At 42.6% G+C, this 12879-nt stretch overlaps 2 protein-coding genes across 5 annotated transcripts in view; both read right to left on the bottom strand.

Annotated features, from left to right (window-relative positions):
- Positions 1-866: 866 nt before the first annotated feature.
- Positions 867-6888, bottom strand: prkcsh (PRKCSH beta subunit of glucosidase II). The gene is made up of 18 exons (XM_068728018.1): positions 6870-6888; positions 6368-6488; positions 6109-6225; positions 5876-5971; positions 5732-5789; positions 5471-5588; positions 5130-5259; positions 4876-4960; positions 4627-4705; positions 3858-3941; positions 3612-3776; positions 3427-3520; positions 3015-3084; positions 2791-2880; positions 2632-2706; positions 2429-2528; positions 2184-2343; positions 867-1087 (listed from the first exon to the last, which is right to left on the bottom strand). The coding sequence occupies exons 2-17, from the start codon at positions 6459-6461 to the stop codon at positions 2197-2199; spliced, it is 1602 nt and encodes a 533-aa protein (XP_068584119.1). The 5' UTR covers positions 6462-6488; positions 6870-6888; the 3' UTR covers positions 867-1087; positions 2184-2196.
- Positions 6889-7345: 457 nt separating this feature from the next.
- The window catches only part of pde4a (phosphodiesterase 4A, cAMP-specific), a 44444-nt gene continuing 38910 nt past the window's right edge, over positions 7346-12879 (bottom strand). For all 4 annotated transcript variants that reach the window (XM_068727981.1, XM_068727982.1, XM_068727985.1 and 1 more), the window contains 2 exons: positions 11592-11774; positions 7346-11447 (listed from right to left, as the gene is read on the bottom strand). In XM_068727981.1, coding sequence (XP_068584082.1) covers positions 10929-11447; positions 11592-11774 — 702 coding nt within the window. In that variant the 3' untranslated portion in view covers positions 7346-10928. The remainder of the gene's footprint in view (positions 11448-11591; positions 11775-12879) is intronic.

The following is a 12879-nucleotide window of genomic DNA, read 5'->3' as shown; positions in this document are numbered from 1 at the left end:
ATCGAATGTTATGACCAAACATTTCTGTTTCCTTATGCTCTCCAGTTAGTCATATGATACGTTGTCTTATATATATTTCATATCAATTAAATTAATGCAGATTCATGATTTAAGAGTATGAAAGAAAGAGCATAATATATATCACTGCTTTAGTTAAAAAGTATATGTAAATCTTCCACATTAAAATGTTTAAAAACGACAACACCTGTGTAATATATCTTAAGTTGTGTTCTTACATTACCCCAAGTGTTTCCTACAATTTTTAAAACCAGAGAAATGCATAACTGTATTGAGAGTAACTGTCAGCAGCATCATATCCCCTTTGAGCAGGCTTCAGCCACAAGCTCTGTCCAGTTGTTGGATCTAGTTAACTGTAGATTTTAACCGGATGAAGGCTTGTAGACGTTAGACGTCTGGATCTTATCAGAGAAACAAGCGGGACAGCCCCTCCAGGACGCCCCGTGTCCACCAGACAGAGACACAGAGACAGCCTCACAGTAACACTGGTTATTAATGGTTATGAACATGAAACGGATTCATTCTGGTTTCACTGGTTTTGATCAACTGGGCTGTTTGCTGTGGAGAGGAGGAGACCTCTGCGGAAAACTCGTCTCTCAGCAAAAACCTCCCGAACACTGAAGGAATTCTAACATTAACATTGGTGAAGACGACAACTCCCATGATCCCACACTACTTCATGACGTCACCAAACTCCATCTCTTGTTATTGTTTTGATTGAGAGACCCCTAGCGGCAAAAAAATGACTATTTCTACACAGCTCTTCCTAATGTGCTCTTTGACAGCTACGTTTTAGAAGCACATTTAATGAGCACAGTTACAAGAAAACAGAGTTAAAAATAGACAAGTTTGGAATATGATAAAATGAACTTTATTGGAAAACAATGGAATGACTACATTTGACACAAATCAGAGAAAATAACAGGCAGGAGTGGAAGTCAGATGCGTAGACGATTTAACTTCTCCTTGGAATTTCCATCGTTTCTTCTCGATTGTTTATCGATGCCAGGGTTGTGACGCTCACGGCAACTTCCAGTTGCCGCGGTGACTGTGGTCCCTCAAGAGCAACCTGCAAGAGTGCGCACGCACGCACGCACGCACGCACACACACACACACACACACACACACACACACACACACACACACACACACACACACACACACACACACACACACACACACACACACACACACACACACACACACACACACACACACACACACCTCAATGGTGTGTTTGCTTAAGTCATGACTTCCTAGTTGTTAAAAAGGGAATGGCAATTTAGTTGAAATTAATCCCCAGAGGTTTCTTTTTCCGAAGGACTCAGCTTTTACACCAGTGATGAGAATCTGCTTCTTGCGGAGTCAGCGCTTACATTTGGGTTATTCTGTGTTTATTCAGGTCAACAATACATTAAACCCAATATCTAATTCTGTTGTCCCAAACCCCCTCTCACCTACGCACTTCATTGAACGGACCTAAAGTCGTCCACACTAAGAACATAATAAAGCTCAATGTCCTGTCCACAACATTACCATCAATCATAAAGACTCTTAAACAGGAGAAACCTTTTACACACTGAAGCAATCTGAAGAGTGAAATAACCCACAGGACCCTTGTATAGTTCTTGGTTGTTGTTGTTGTTTTGAAGGGAAGCTACAGCTGATATCTATTCACTCTGTACAGCATCAGGGCGGAGCCTAGCAGCAAAGCTCTCAATATGACGTCACTATACATCGTTTATAGCGACAGTCACAGTGACGTCGCCTGAGGAGCCATCTCAGTATCTGTAACCACAGAACAGCCTGAGAAAGAATAAAGAATAAATCAAACACTCTATTTACTTAGAGCTCAATAAGAAACGTCAAACAGACAAACTGCTGAAGTGTCTGCAGTAAATGATGGATGAGATACGGCACCAGTGAGGTAACAGAATACATCACATTACTGTAGCCAGTCTATCACAATGTGGCATTTGTCTCACTAATTCACAGCATCATCGCGTTCTTATCGTCGATCCTCTATCAACGAACTCAAAGCAGGTTACCGTCACCGTGCTCGTCTTCTGAAAGGGACGCCATCGCTGCTCGAGGGACTTTCTTTCTTTCTTTTCGATTCATTTTTAAAGGTTTTCCAACAAACGCAGAAGAGTTGGCTACTCACAAATAAAATGGCTCTAGAGCTCTTGGTGCTCATGAAGCTCTGAACCCAGGCTCGGAGGTTCATGGCAGACCGCGGGGCTGATGAACTCCATCAGGTACTCGCAGCGGCTGGGCTCTGAGGTAGATGTCAAAACCGTCTCCTTTCCACACGTTAATTTAATCTGAAAGACAACAAACGATATCTTTGTTTTCTGTGCTCTGTCCAATGAGAGAGCAGGTGAAGACAAAGATCAAGTGGAGGCTCACCGTGGTGGATCTGTTCGGGCCTTGCCAGCACCCTGTTCCATGTTCATACTTCATCACAGCGTAGATGTTGTCCTCGGGACCAGCCCAGTGTCCCCATGACCTACACAAAGCAGATGAAGTATGGGAAGAGCCACGTGTGGATATATAAAAAAAACCCTGAAAATAGCGTAAAACATTGAGAAACAAGTTAGACGGTCTCTTACCCGAGGTTAGTTTCTGATCCACCAAACTTGGGTTTCTGTGATACTCTGTTGAATGGACAGAGCCTGTAGACATACCTGAAGACAAAAGATGAACTTAGTCCTTCAGAAGTAGGAACATATAACAATGAATCAATATTTGCAGTACGAGTGTGCACATACTCGCTAGTCGTCAACTCGTAGCACTGGCTGTAGAGGTAGGCGAACTCAGCACTGGGTCCAAAGTCAAAGGAGATCTCCTTCTCGAGGCTCCTGCACACACAAAGCAAATCCAGCACGTTCTCTTTTTGAATCCACTGCAGCCGTTCACAGTTAGACTGCAGTTATGGTGACAAACACCGATTGCAATATTGGCAGAGAGGCTCCTTCGTATTCCTCGTACTTACTTGATCTGATCATCAACTTCCCGGAGAGCTTTCTCAGCCTCATCAAACGCATCGCGGGCTTTCTGAGCAGCTGGGTATCAAATGCACAGAATGTAAAGATGTGAATTCAGTCCTAACCTGTGCAAACATGTGCTCACATAAGGTCTGAGCAAACCACGTCCTGCTGTTGATGCTTCAGATAAAAGACAATAACTAGAAGCAACACATCTGTTCAATAAATCACATCTGTATAATAAATCACATCGTTCTTCTGATAAACAACTTATTTTTCGCGACCAGAAGGAGGAGTGATGAGTTTCAAGTTAGCATATTAAACTAATAGGTCTGCAGTCACATATGTGCTTTTTATTCCCCTTTAGTATTTCACAGCGTGAGTCACTCAAACTGAGGACTGACTGAGTCACACACTCACCATCGATGAGGTTCTGTGTTTCCTGGTCGTAGGGCGGCATGGCCCCCTCGTCATCCTCATCCTTCTTCTCCTGGGTCTGCGTCGTAGGAGGGCTCTGCTTATCAAACACCAAGAACAGTGACTCACTGAGAGAACACTCGTGAGTCATCCAGCAGAAGTACGATGGAGAAACTCGGTGGGCTTACCTTATAGTCTCTGTCTTCTGTGTCATCGTCTTCGTCCTCTTCGTCATCATCCTCTTCTTCGTCCGGGATGTCCTCTTCGGGGTACTGCTCGGAGTCGTTGTCGGAGTCTGGCTCCCTCACCTCCTCCGGTGGGGTCTCCACAGGCGCCGGGGTGTCTGGGGTGGCCTGACGCCAAGAAAGTCGCACGTTTAGAGGAGCGGATCATTCCTGGCGTGGCGCCAACTAGAATATTCCTCCGGTTCTTACCTCTGATATGTATTTTTCTTTGATATTATTCCAAACGGACTCAAATGCTACAGGGTCCACGTTGTCCACTCCTCCCATCAGCCCCTAAACAAACCAAAGACAGTGTTCACGTTTGTGTTGAAACGACTACATTTAAAGATAACTCAGGCTCTACCGAATAGTCTGAAGCTTCATTCATAATGTCCACACTCAAATTCAGAATCATCATTCGAATGCCGCCCAACTTTTTTTTCCTGCCTATTCATCGAGTTCAAACCTGGTATTTCTGCACAGTAAGATGAGGCTACACTGATATTATTAGTGTTATGTTTTGTAGAATGAGATTCCAGACGTGGCTGCATAGCAGGGATGCACGAGTCGGGCGGGTTTGGGTGAACTTACTAGAAAATATTGCGTGTTTAGATGACATCGTAGCATTCTGAGTAACTTATCAATAACTTACAGAAACATTTGCATCAATAGTCCACCTTCCACCTTCTCTTCCCCTCTCTGTCTCACAAACACACGGTGAGCGTCATGGCATTCAGTCCTCAGCCACATGGATTTATGTAACGAAACTGATGAGTTTTACTCGTTAAAGAAAGCTGATTTAATAAATAAAATTCAATCAGATGAACGACTTTATTCAAATTAAGGGTTTTGTTCGACGATGTTTTTTATGGCAGACATTCAAAGCTTGATTTGGAAACCTGACATTTGGTACAGCCCTAATAAAAACTACACTTTAACATCCGTGTTTTACAAGAACAAATCAAAAGAAGATATTTACCTGAGCTTCTGCTTCTGTGAATGAATCCTCTGAATCCGAGTCGAGCTCAGAGTGGGACAGAAGCTCAGCCACTGAGACACTGACACAGAAAGTGTACATATGAATGTCCTGAACATACAATGTTATGAAAGAGCAATAATCTGCTCTCACAATGTGTTTCAGGAACAAGACAACATAAAGTGAATATTGCTCCAGATTAACAAAAGCTCATTATGGGTGCTCATCATTCTGGAGGGTGGGGCTACTCACAAGCCATCTGCATCATCATCCAGCTCAAGAAACACCTCCGCCATTCTAGCCTTGTCCTTCTCCTTTTGAATAACAGCCTTTTGATCTGAAACGACAACGTATCAGGGGTTGTGATCACCTACAAACACACACATGCTTATATACAGTGGAACTACGTGTTTTGACAGTGAGATGTTTTGAGTACTACTAGTGTGTGTCAGTGTAGCTCAACCACAGTTAATAAGACAGAGATATGCTTTCACATCCTGGTTTACCTTCCCAGGCCTTCAGATGGCGCTCTTTGGCTTCTTTCTCTGGCTGCTCGGCGGCCTCCTTCACAATTCTCAGAGCCTCAACCTTGCTTTCCAAATCTTTCTTGTTAATCTCAATATCTGCATGTTTGACCTGTTGAAACAAATAAAAAGAACACCTTTAACTGATTTACGATACACACAATACCTTAAAACTCCATTCAATTTAAGAAACAAGAGACACCTAACATACTGAAGTGTCAGTATCTTGGAATAAAAACATATTTGACAATGCGATAATCCACATTTCAAAGCTCTTGATGTTGATTATTACACAAACAAATAGGTTTTCTCGTCAGTCACACCTTCTTATCCTCGAGGCCCCTCTTGGCCTCCTGAATAAGTTGTTGTTTAAGCAGAAAGCCCTCCTTGGCAATCTCTGCCATCTTCTGCAGGCTCTCCCTCTCTTTACGCCCCATCTCCCTGCAAAATCACACATGATTAAAAGAAAAGCATCTAATATTTTCTGGAAACTATGCGTGTATGTTAACACTCAATGGGGAAACCGGGGTTCGACTGTGAAGCGTGCAGACATTATTAGATTTATTACACAAAAACATTCCCACCTGCAGGTGTTCTGACAGGCAGCACCACTGTTGTACTCATCTGTTGTGTCACAGCAGTCTGAACAGGAAACACGGACGTTAAAATACATCCTGCCCACACGACACACCTGAACATAAATAGCCATCACAGTTTTAACCTCATACCACAGATTCCGTCATTGATGCGGGAGGAAGGGATGAAGCCAGGTCTGTAGCCTGCGTTGGTGCAGTGGAAGCTGCCGTTGGGACAAGCAGACGTTCCTGCAAATAAATGCGCTTTTAGATATTGTCATAACCTGGCAAAGCAAGAACTAAACAGACTAAGCATTCCTCCTATACATTTATTAGTAACTGCTTTTTTTAAATTCAGTGAACTGTGAACACAAGGTTATACCCACCTGGCTCATCAGAGCCGTCCTGACAGTCGCAGTAGTCATCATTCACTCTGTCAAAGGGAATAGTGCGGGAGCCGTCCAGGCAGGTGAAAGGTTTGCCCTCTTCATAGAACTGCCGTTCTTTAGAGGTGGAACAGAAGACACGAGTCAGTGCCACGACAGCTCCAAAACTACAGACAACTCATTGTGAGCGTTCACCCCTGCGTAAACACAGCTGTACCGAAGGACCGGTCTTATTAGTTATCAAGTTACAAGTACTTACTTGACAAAGGGACACCGCGAGGGCGTTGGACCTCCACCGCCGAGACTCCCACACTCAGCAGCAGCAGCAGCAGGAGGTGCTGACAGGACGTCATGATGGTGTTTCAGTATTTAGAGATAATCTGCTGCACCGGAAACGTCTCAATGAGACACAATAAGAAGGTTAACAAACGTATTCTGTCACAACTAGCTGTGAAATAGACGATAACGATATAAAACACAAACGCGTCTAAACCACATTAGGTATCTATGCTTATTTTTACTTATCTCGACAGAACACAACGACTTCTTGTTAGTTAGCCGACAGCTAACAAATTAATGCTAACTAGCGAATTTACCTGAAAGCAACCTATAAACTAACACGTAAATACAAATATACCAAGATTACGTGTGTCGTTACAATAACATCATAATAGACCTAGCGTGCAAGAATAATAAGGTTGGTAAAGCCAAGAAATAATTAAAAACAAATTCTTAGAAACAAGCTAATGGCTAATCATTACCGGTCAATACACCGCCTAGTTCCGTACTGTTAACGCGCATGCGTATATCCCCAACCCATTCTGTCTTGCTTCACTCTGATTGGACGACGCTCTGATTAGCCCCTGTGATTGGTGGAGAGCCGTGGCACCCGTCTGAAGTAGAGGATTCTGGGGAGGATGCAGCCATCTCATGCCGGTGACGGGTCAGGTGTAGGTAGTCTTCACTCTACACAGCGTAACAATGAACACGTAAATAAAGGTCCACAGGTGTTATTGTAAAACTGCCACTCAACGATCATTTAAATGTATTAAACAACCAAGGGACGTTGCTGGCAATATCCAGTTAATAATACAGTATTGCTGAAACGTGTTATAGTTAGAAATAAGATTACAGCACGAGCCCCTGGATTAATAACAATACAATGCTGACACCTAATAAACCTGTAAAGAGTGGATTGTACAAGGAAAATGTAATAACACCAAACACGACAATGGTATTGCATTTAATATAAAAATCTTACTTTATTTGTATTTTTAACACACTTTACAGTACCGAACAGTGAAATAAAAGAAAAATATACTGATATACTATAGTATTGTTTTATATATAGATGTTTGCTTATTAAATGCATTTATTCACAAAATGACACCTCAGCTCTGTTGAGAGGAAAAACTTTCATAAAAATAATATAATAAAAAATAACTTGGACACATTTTACACATTACAGCAAGATCATTTACAAATATTACAATCATTTCATGTTGTTTTTTCCCCTTGAATAATCTTTCTTACTTGTGAACAAACACATGAATTAAAGCCCAGAGAATTATTCACAGAGGGAGTCAGTCTGCGACAAAGTGACCCGACAGCAACCCAGATGGGAACCAGCTAGTTAGGCCACCACTGGACGGACATGTAGGCTAATCAGGCTAATGATTAAAGTTACTAATAAATAGATGTGTTGATAGTACTAGAAATGGCCAAGTTAGATAAGGACACATTTATTTCCTTTGAACATGTCACATCCCACGTGACTACATCAGCCTACGTTTGACTTTATCAGTCAAATTAGTTCAATCTCACATGGACCTTTAATAGAGAATGACTAGTTTGTTTGATTATGTCTCTAGAAAAGGGCTTAACATTGACTACTGCACAATGACGGTTTGTGATTTGGCCCAATGGGATATAATCAACAGGTGACTGCCAATGACCAAACCACCAGCACAGACTGTACACTACCTGAAACACACTGTCTGCCTCAAAACCTGACGAAATAAAGTGCTGGTACAAATATATTTGATTTTAACACTAAATGTGGACGATTAAAAAAATGTTAGCACAAGTGAGCGAGAACATAACCAGAGAATGAAAAGGTGAGGATGTGGCCTGCAGTGTTTTAGTGATTCACTTGACAACCTTAATTGGTTGTTTGTCAATCATTATGACTTGGATAAATTTATAATTTACAATCCAATATTACATTATATACAAGAGTGGTAATGCTTATAGCTATATATCATCAACACGTGATTCATTTTCCAGACCATCCACCAGAATGATATAAAAATAAACTGTACACAAACTGTTCAAAGAAAACACTTCCCATGGTTTTCTTTTCATCATTTAAAAAGAATGGCAGCAATCAATCAATTGAATAATTGTCTTAATAAGAAACAATTGCTACAGTATCGTGTTTGTATGGCAAGTAAATATTAATGTTTTTATAGCTTATGACATAACAAGAAGCCACAAAAACAAAGCAACATCTTGAAAGTAAAAGGCCGATGCATATGGGAATCTTGTATTTAAGTAACTGCAATAGTAATCCTGGATTCCCATTCCACCAGATGAAAGCCTGTGTGGTGGCCCGGCAGCTCTGCTCCATCCTGCGACGGAGCAGATCAAACACACAGGCTTCTGTTGCACCGAGCTGTGGTCATTTCAGATAAGCTCAGTTACTGACCTGCAGAAACTCACCCTCCAAAAGAACCACATTCATGTTCTTTTGTCTGGTTTTTTTTTTTGTTTTGTTTTGTTTACCCTGTGAAAAACAAACACCTAAACGAACTGTGACCTATTTAAGCTGTGCTGATCGAATCCTGAACACCATTCAACAACAATGCGGTGATGCCAGCGAGGGACCAATGACACACATGGCGACGTCTTTAGCATCCTGCCCTCTCCTTCTGTTACTCACTCGCTTACTCATGACCACTTAATAAGTCACGCAAACGGACACATACACGCATCAACTCCCTCATGTCAACAAATCAATATCTGGTCAGATTCATCCTTATTCATTCTCGCCGCCTCTCATTTCTTATTTCCTCTGCATGCCTCCGCGTTGCTAAAGATTTTGACCATCCTGATTAAAAAAAAACGACACATTCTTTACGTTGGTCCGAGCACAGCAACAACATGACAACTAACTGGCAGCAATGTTCCCCTTTCCCCCTCCAAATGCAATGCTGGATACATTGTAGACACACTGATACTCACAGAAATAAGCATACAGACGTGATATAAATATACTAGGATATCTATTATATATCTTATAAATCTACATACTTGCAGGTATGTATCCTGCATCTGACATTAAGGCAAAAAAGCATCAAACATAACGAGGATGATTAGGGACGACCGGACCACTGCTTTCTTTCTCCAAACATTCTGCATCCCTGATTTTCCTATTCCTCTCTGTTCCTTCAAAAATCACTTCACCCACTGAAGTTTCTCATCCTTCACTTTGGTGAGAATCATTGTGTATGAGGAGACATAACCACGCAGTGCAAGTGGGTATGAGATGGCAAGTGAAAATTTGTTCTGCTGATGAAGTAATTCTGTATCCCTTTAACATATTTAGCAACTGTTAAATAGAAAATAGGCAAAACTTATGCTTCAAAGCATCACATGGCTTATTCTCAGAAAGTAAAAAAAACAAAATATTCTAATAAGAAAATAAAACATAAGCTGGAAAGAGACCACTGGTGGTTTATGGTGGTGGTAGTGATTGCTCTGCATCTAGAGTTCTGAGTTATTATATCACCAGAAGAGCAACAAAGGAAGACTTTTAGCTTAAAACATATGACCACAGAAACTGGACATGTGAGAAACACACCACAACACCATGAACAGTAAAGAGAGATCGTGAACAAGAGACGAACAAAAAAATAGTATACGAAAATCAGACACTCCTGTCCCACAATGCATTGCTTCACGACAGCTCCGTTCAGGAAGCTGGTGTTTCAGAAAGGCACAGAGCCATCTTGCACCAGTAGCACTCTCCTCGTAAAGGGAAAAGGGGTACGGGACCCGGCGGCCCCCCCCCCCTCGTCGCAGCGTCTTCTTTTCCTTCCGTATCTTCTTCTCTCCTCCTCCAACTCTGTGGATTTAATTTTTTATTTTTTCTTTCCGACAGAAATGGAAAAAAAAAAGTCACCCGGATGTGTAGCTTTTCTGAGGAGAACAGTTTCTGCTGAAGTTCTAACGAACATGAATTACTAATACTGACTGAACACTAGTTAATACTCCATTAAGAGATGGCTTTTTCCAAAAGGATTCATTACTGATCAATGTCCCTCGTGTAAATGCACACATGCAAACATACAGTCGAGTGTGTGTGTGTGTGTGTGTGTGTGTGTGTGTGTGTGTGTGTGTGTGTGTGTGTGTGTGTGAGTGTGTGTTTGCAAGACAGGAGGAGGTACATTTGCGCTCCAATTGGTGTATTCATGACTTGCTCCTACGATGTGTTCCAGTTTGTTACTCCCTGTGTGTTTGTGTGTGTGCATTCCAGTCCCAGAGTGCTACGCTGTCTTCAGTTGCCCGTCGCTAATGCTCTCCTAAATTCCTCTTCGTCTAAAGTTTGATGTGAAGTCAGTCGGAGGACTTGTTGCCACTTCAAATCTACAGTTGCTGTGTAATCACCTTCTCTTTAAGCGATTTTAATTTATTCCCTTTTTGAAAAATATATTTAAAGGTCTGTATTGTCATTGCAGTCTTATTTGTTCTTGGTTTGGCCATTGAAAGGATGAACAAGATCATGTGTGCAAGTGAGGAGGGAGACATGGGAGCAGAACTCATGTATCTTCAGCTTGTGAAGAAGAATCTTCCTCTTCCTCTACAGGACTTGTGTCAGAAAGTCTCTCCTTTTCAGATCTCACCTCCAAGTGAGCTTTCAGCTCCTCCTCCTCCACCTCCTCTTCCTCCATAGCAACCTCATCTTCCTCTTCTATTATGTCCTCGTTTTCCTCCTCTGCCATTATGTCTTCCTCTTTTTTACCCTCCTCCTCCTCTTCATCCTCCTCCTCCCCCTGACTGCAGTCCTGTGCCACGTGGTTTGGCGTAGGCTTGTCCCCCTCGTCTCCCTCCTCTGTCTGAGAGCTGTCTTCGAGGGTGAGCTCAAACTGAAACTTGTCAATGCAGGCGTTTAGATCCTTATCCTGGCACACGGGAGGAGGCGAAGGGCTTTGTGGTATAGTGCTCTGGTACCAGTCCCTGTTGTCCTCCAGAGTGTCCAGGATGTCCTGGGCATCAGGGTGCACGAGGTCCCCCCATGTCTCCCACAGCGGGTGGACAATGTAGTCAATAAAGCCCACCTGCATCCAGAAGAAAAAGAGCGTGAGGGATATCATATATCAATCAGTGGTGTCATTTCACTCCCTACAAATCAGCATTAAAGATGTACGAGGATGACTGCTGTGATCAGACCACAGATCAGTTGTGCACAGGATTTCTTTTACCTGGCTCTTTTCCACAGAGGCGGTGTGTTTGTCGCACATGGGACTGATCTCCATCCCTCGCTCTCTCTCCTTATCCCCCTGCCTGAAGAACTCCTCCATGATTCTCTCCGTCCATTGTCGATACACAGCCAGGGGTTTGGTGGGATTGCTCAGGTCAGCGCAGTGCACCATGTTCCTCAACACCTGCACAAACAGGCACAGGTTTCTATATCACGTACATGCGACGTTATAAGCACTGCATTCAGATATGCATAATGATCGTCTGACAGCAAACCAGCTGAGAGGAGGTGGTGCACTACCAGCTTTGTGATTTTTACTTTCCTCTCTCTTCTTTTCTCTTCTATTAACCCTGCCTCTAAAACAAGAAAGCTCTCTGAACGTCTTTTTCCCCCCAAATCCCCACTCTTTGCATTATGTCATACACATAGACATGTCCCCCCCTGTACATGCCCATATTCAAAAATCTGCTCCACCACTCATTACTGTATTGAGTCTGGCTTTATTCCTTCTTTCCTCTCATTACCAAAAGGTGCAGAAGCCTTTGTGTTTTAGCGCAGCAACCACCTGCACCGTTAACCCCGCCACCCTTCACTCCCTTAAATCTCGATCGTTAATCATTTTGTGACATTTGACTTCAAGTCACCTAGTTTCTCCCGTGCTCATGAACCCTTCACCCATCTAATATCACCAAATAAAGAATAGTGTTGTTGCAGAAGATATTGTTTCCTTTATTATCGCTGAGCTCTGCGTTTGACACATCCGAAGCCTTTTAGGAGCAGTGAGCTGCTGTGAAGCGCCCGGCGAGCAACTTGGGGTTCAGATTCTCTCTCAAAGACACTTCTTTCAAAACTGTTGAATCAAAGCATTCCCATAGAAACACTTGTTGGACCTTAACTACTCAGGATTCAAACTGACACAGTGAACCAACACTCCTCCCTGTTTCTGGGTCTCCTGACTTCAGTTTAGACAACAACAACCTCTTCCTCCCCACTCTACTGACTCTGTGCATGTTTCTCTTCTCTCCTTTCCCGTGGTCCTCTTACAGAATGCTCACATTCAAACTCACATTTGACACAATTAAGGTGAAATCAGGTCAAATATTTCTGCATGCCTGGCTGACATCAAACTCAATTCAGATAACACCCAACAGCTTCTGAACTCTCTGCCACACACAAGATCTCTCTGTCTCCTACAGTGACACCTACGTCTTCCATCAAATACTGAAGCATAATCCACGATAACCAGATCCTACAGATGTTAAATCTTGTGGTTCTATCTCTTATAACGC

Source organism: Cebidichthys violaceus, unplaced genomic scaffold (assembly GCF_023349555.1).
Source record: "Cebidichthys violaceus isolate CVI_PGR_0920_01 unplaced genomic scaffold, fCebVio1.0.p SCAF_40, whole genome shotgun sequence".
NCBI classification, from domain to species: domain Eukaryota; kingdom Metazoa; phylum Chordata; class Actinopteri; order Perciformes; family Stichaeidae; genus Cebidichthys; species Cebidichthys violaceus.
Note: the sequence above shows the minus strand (reverse complement) of the source record. Positions and strands in the feature narration are given on the sequence as shown.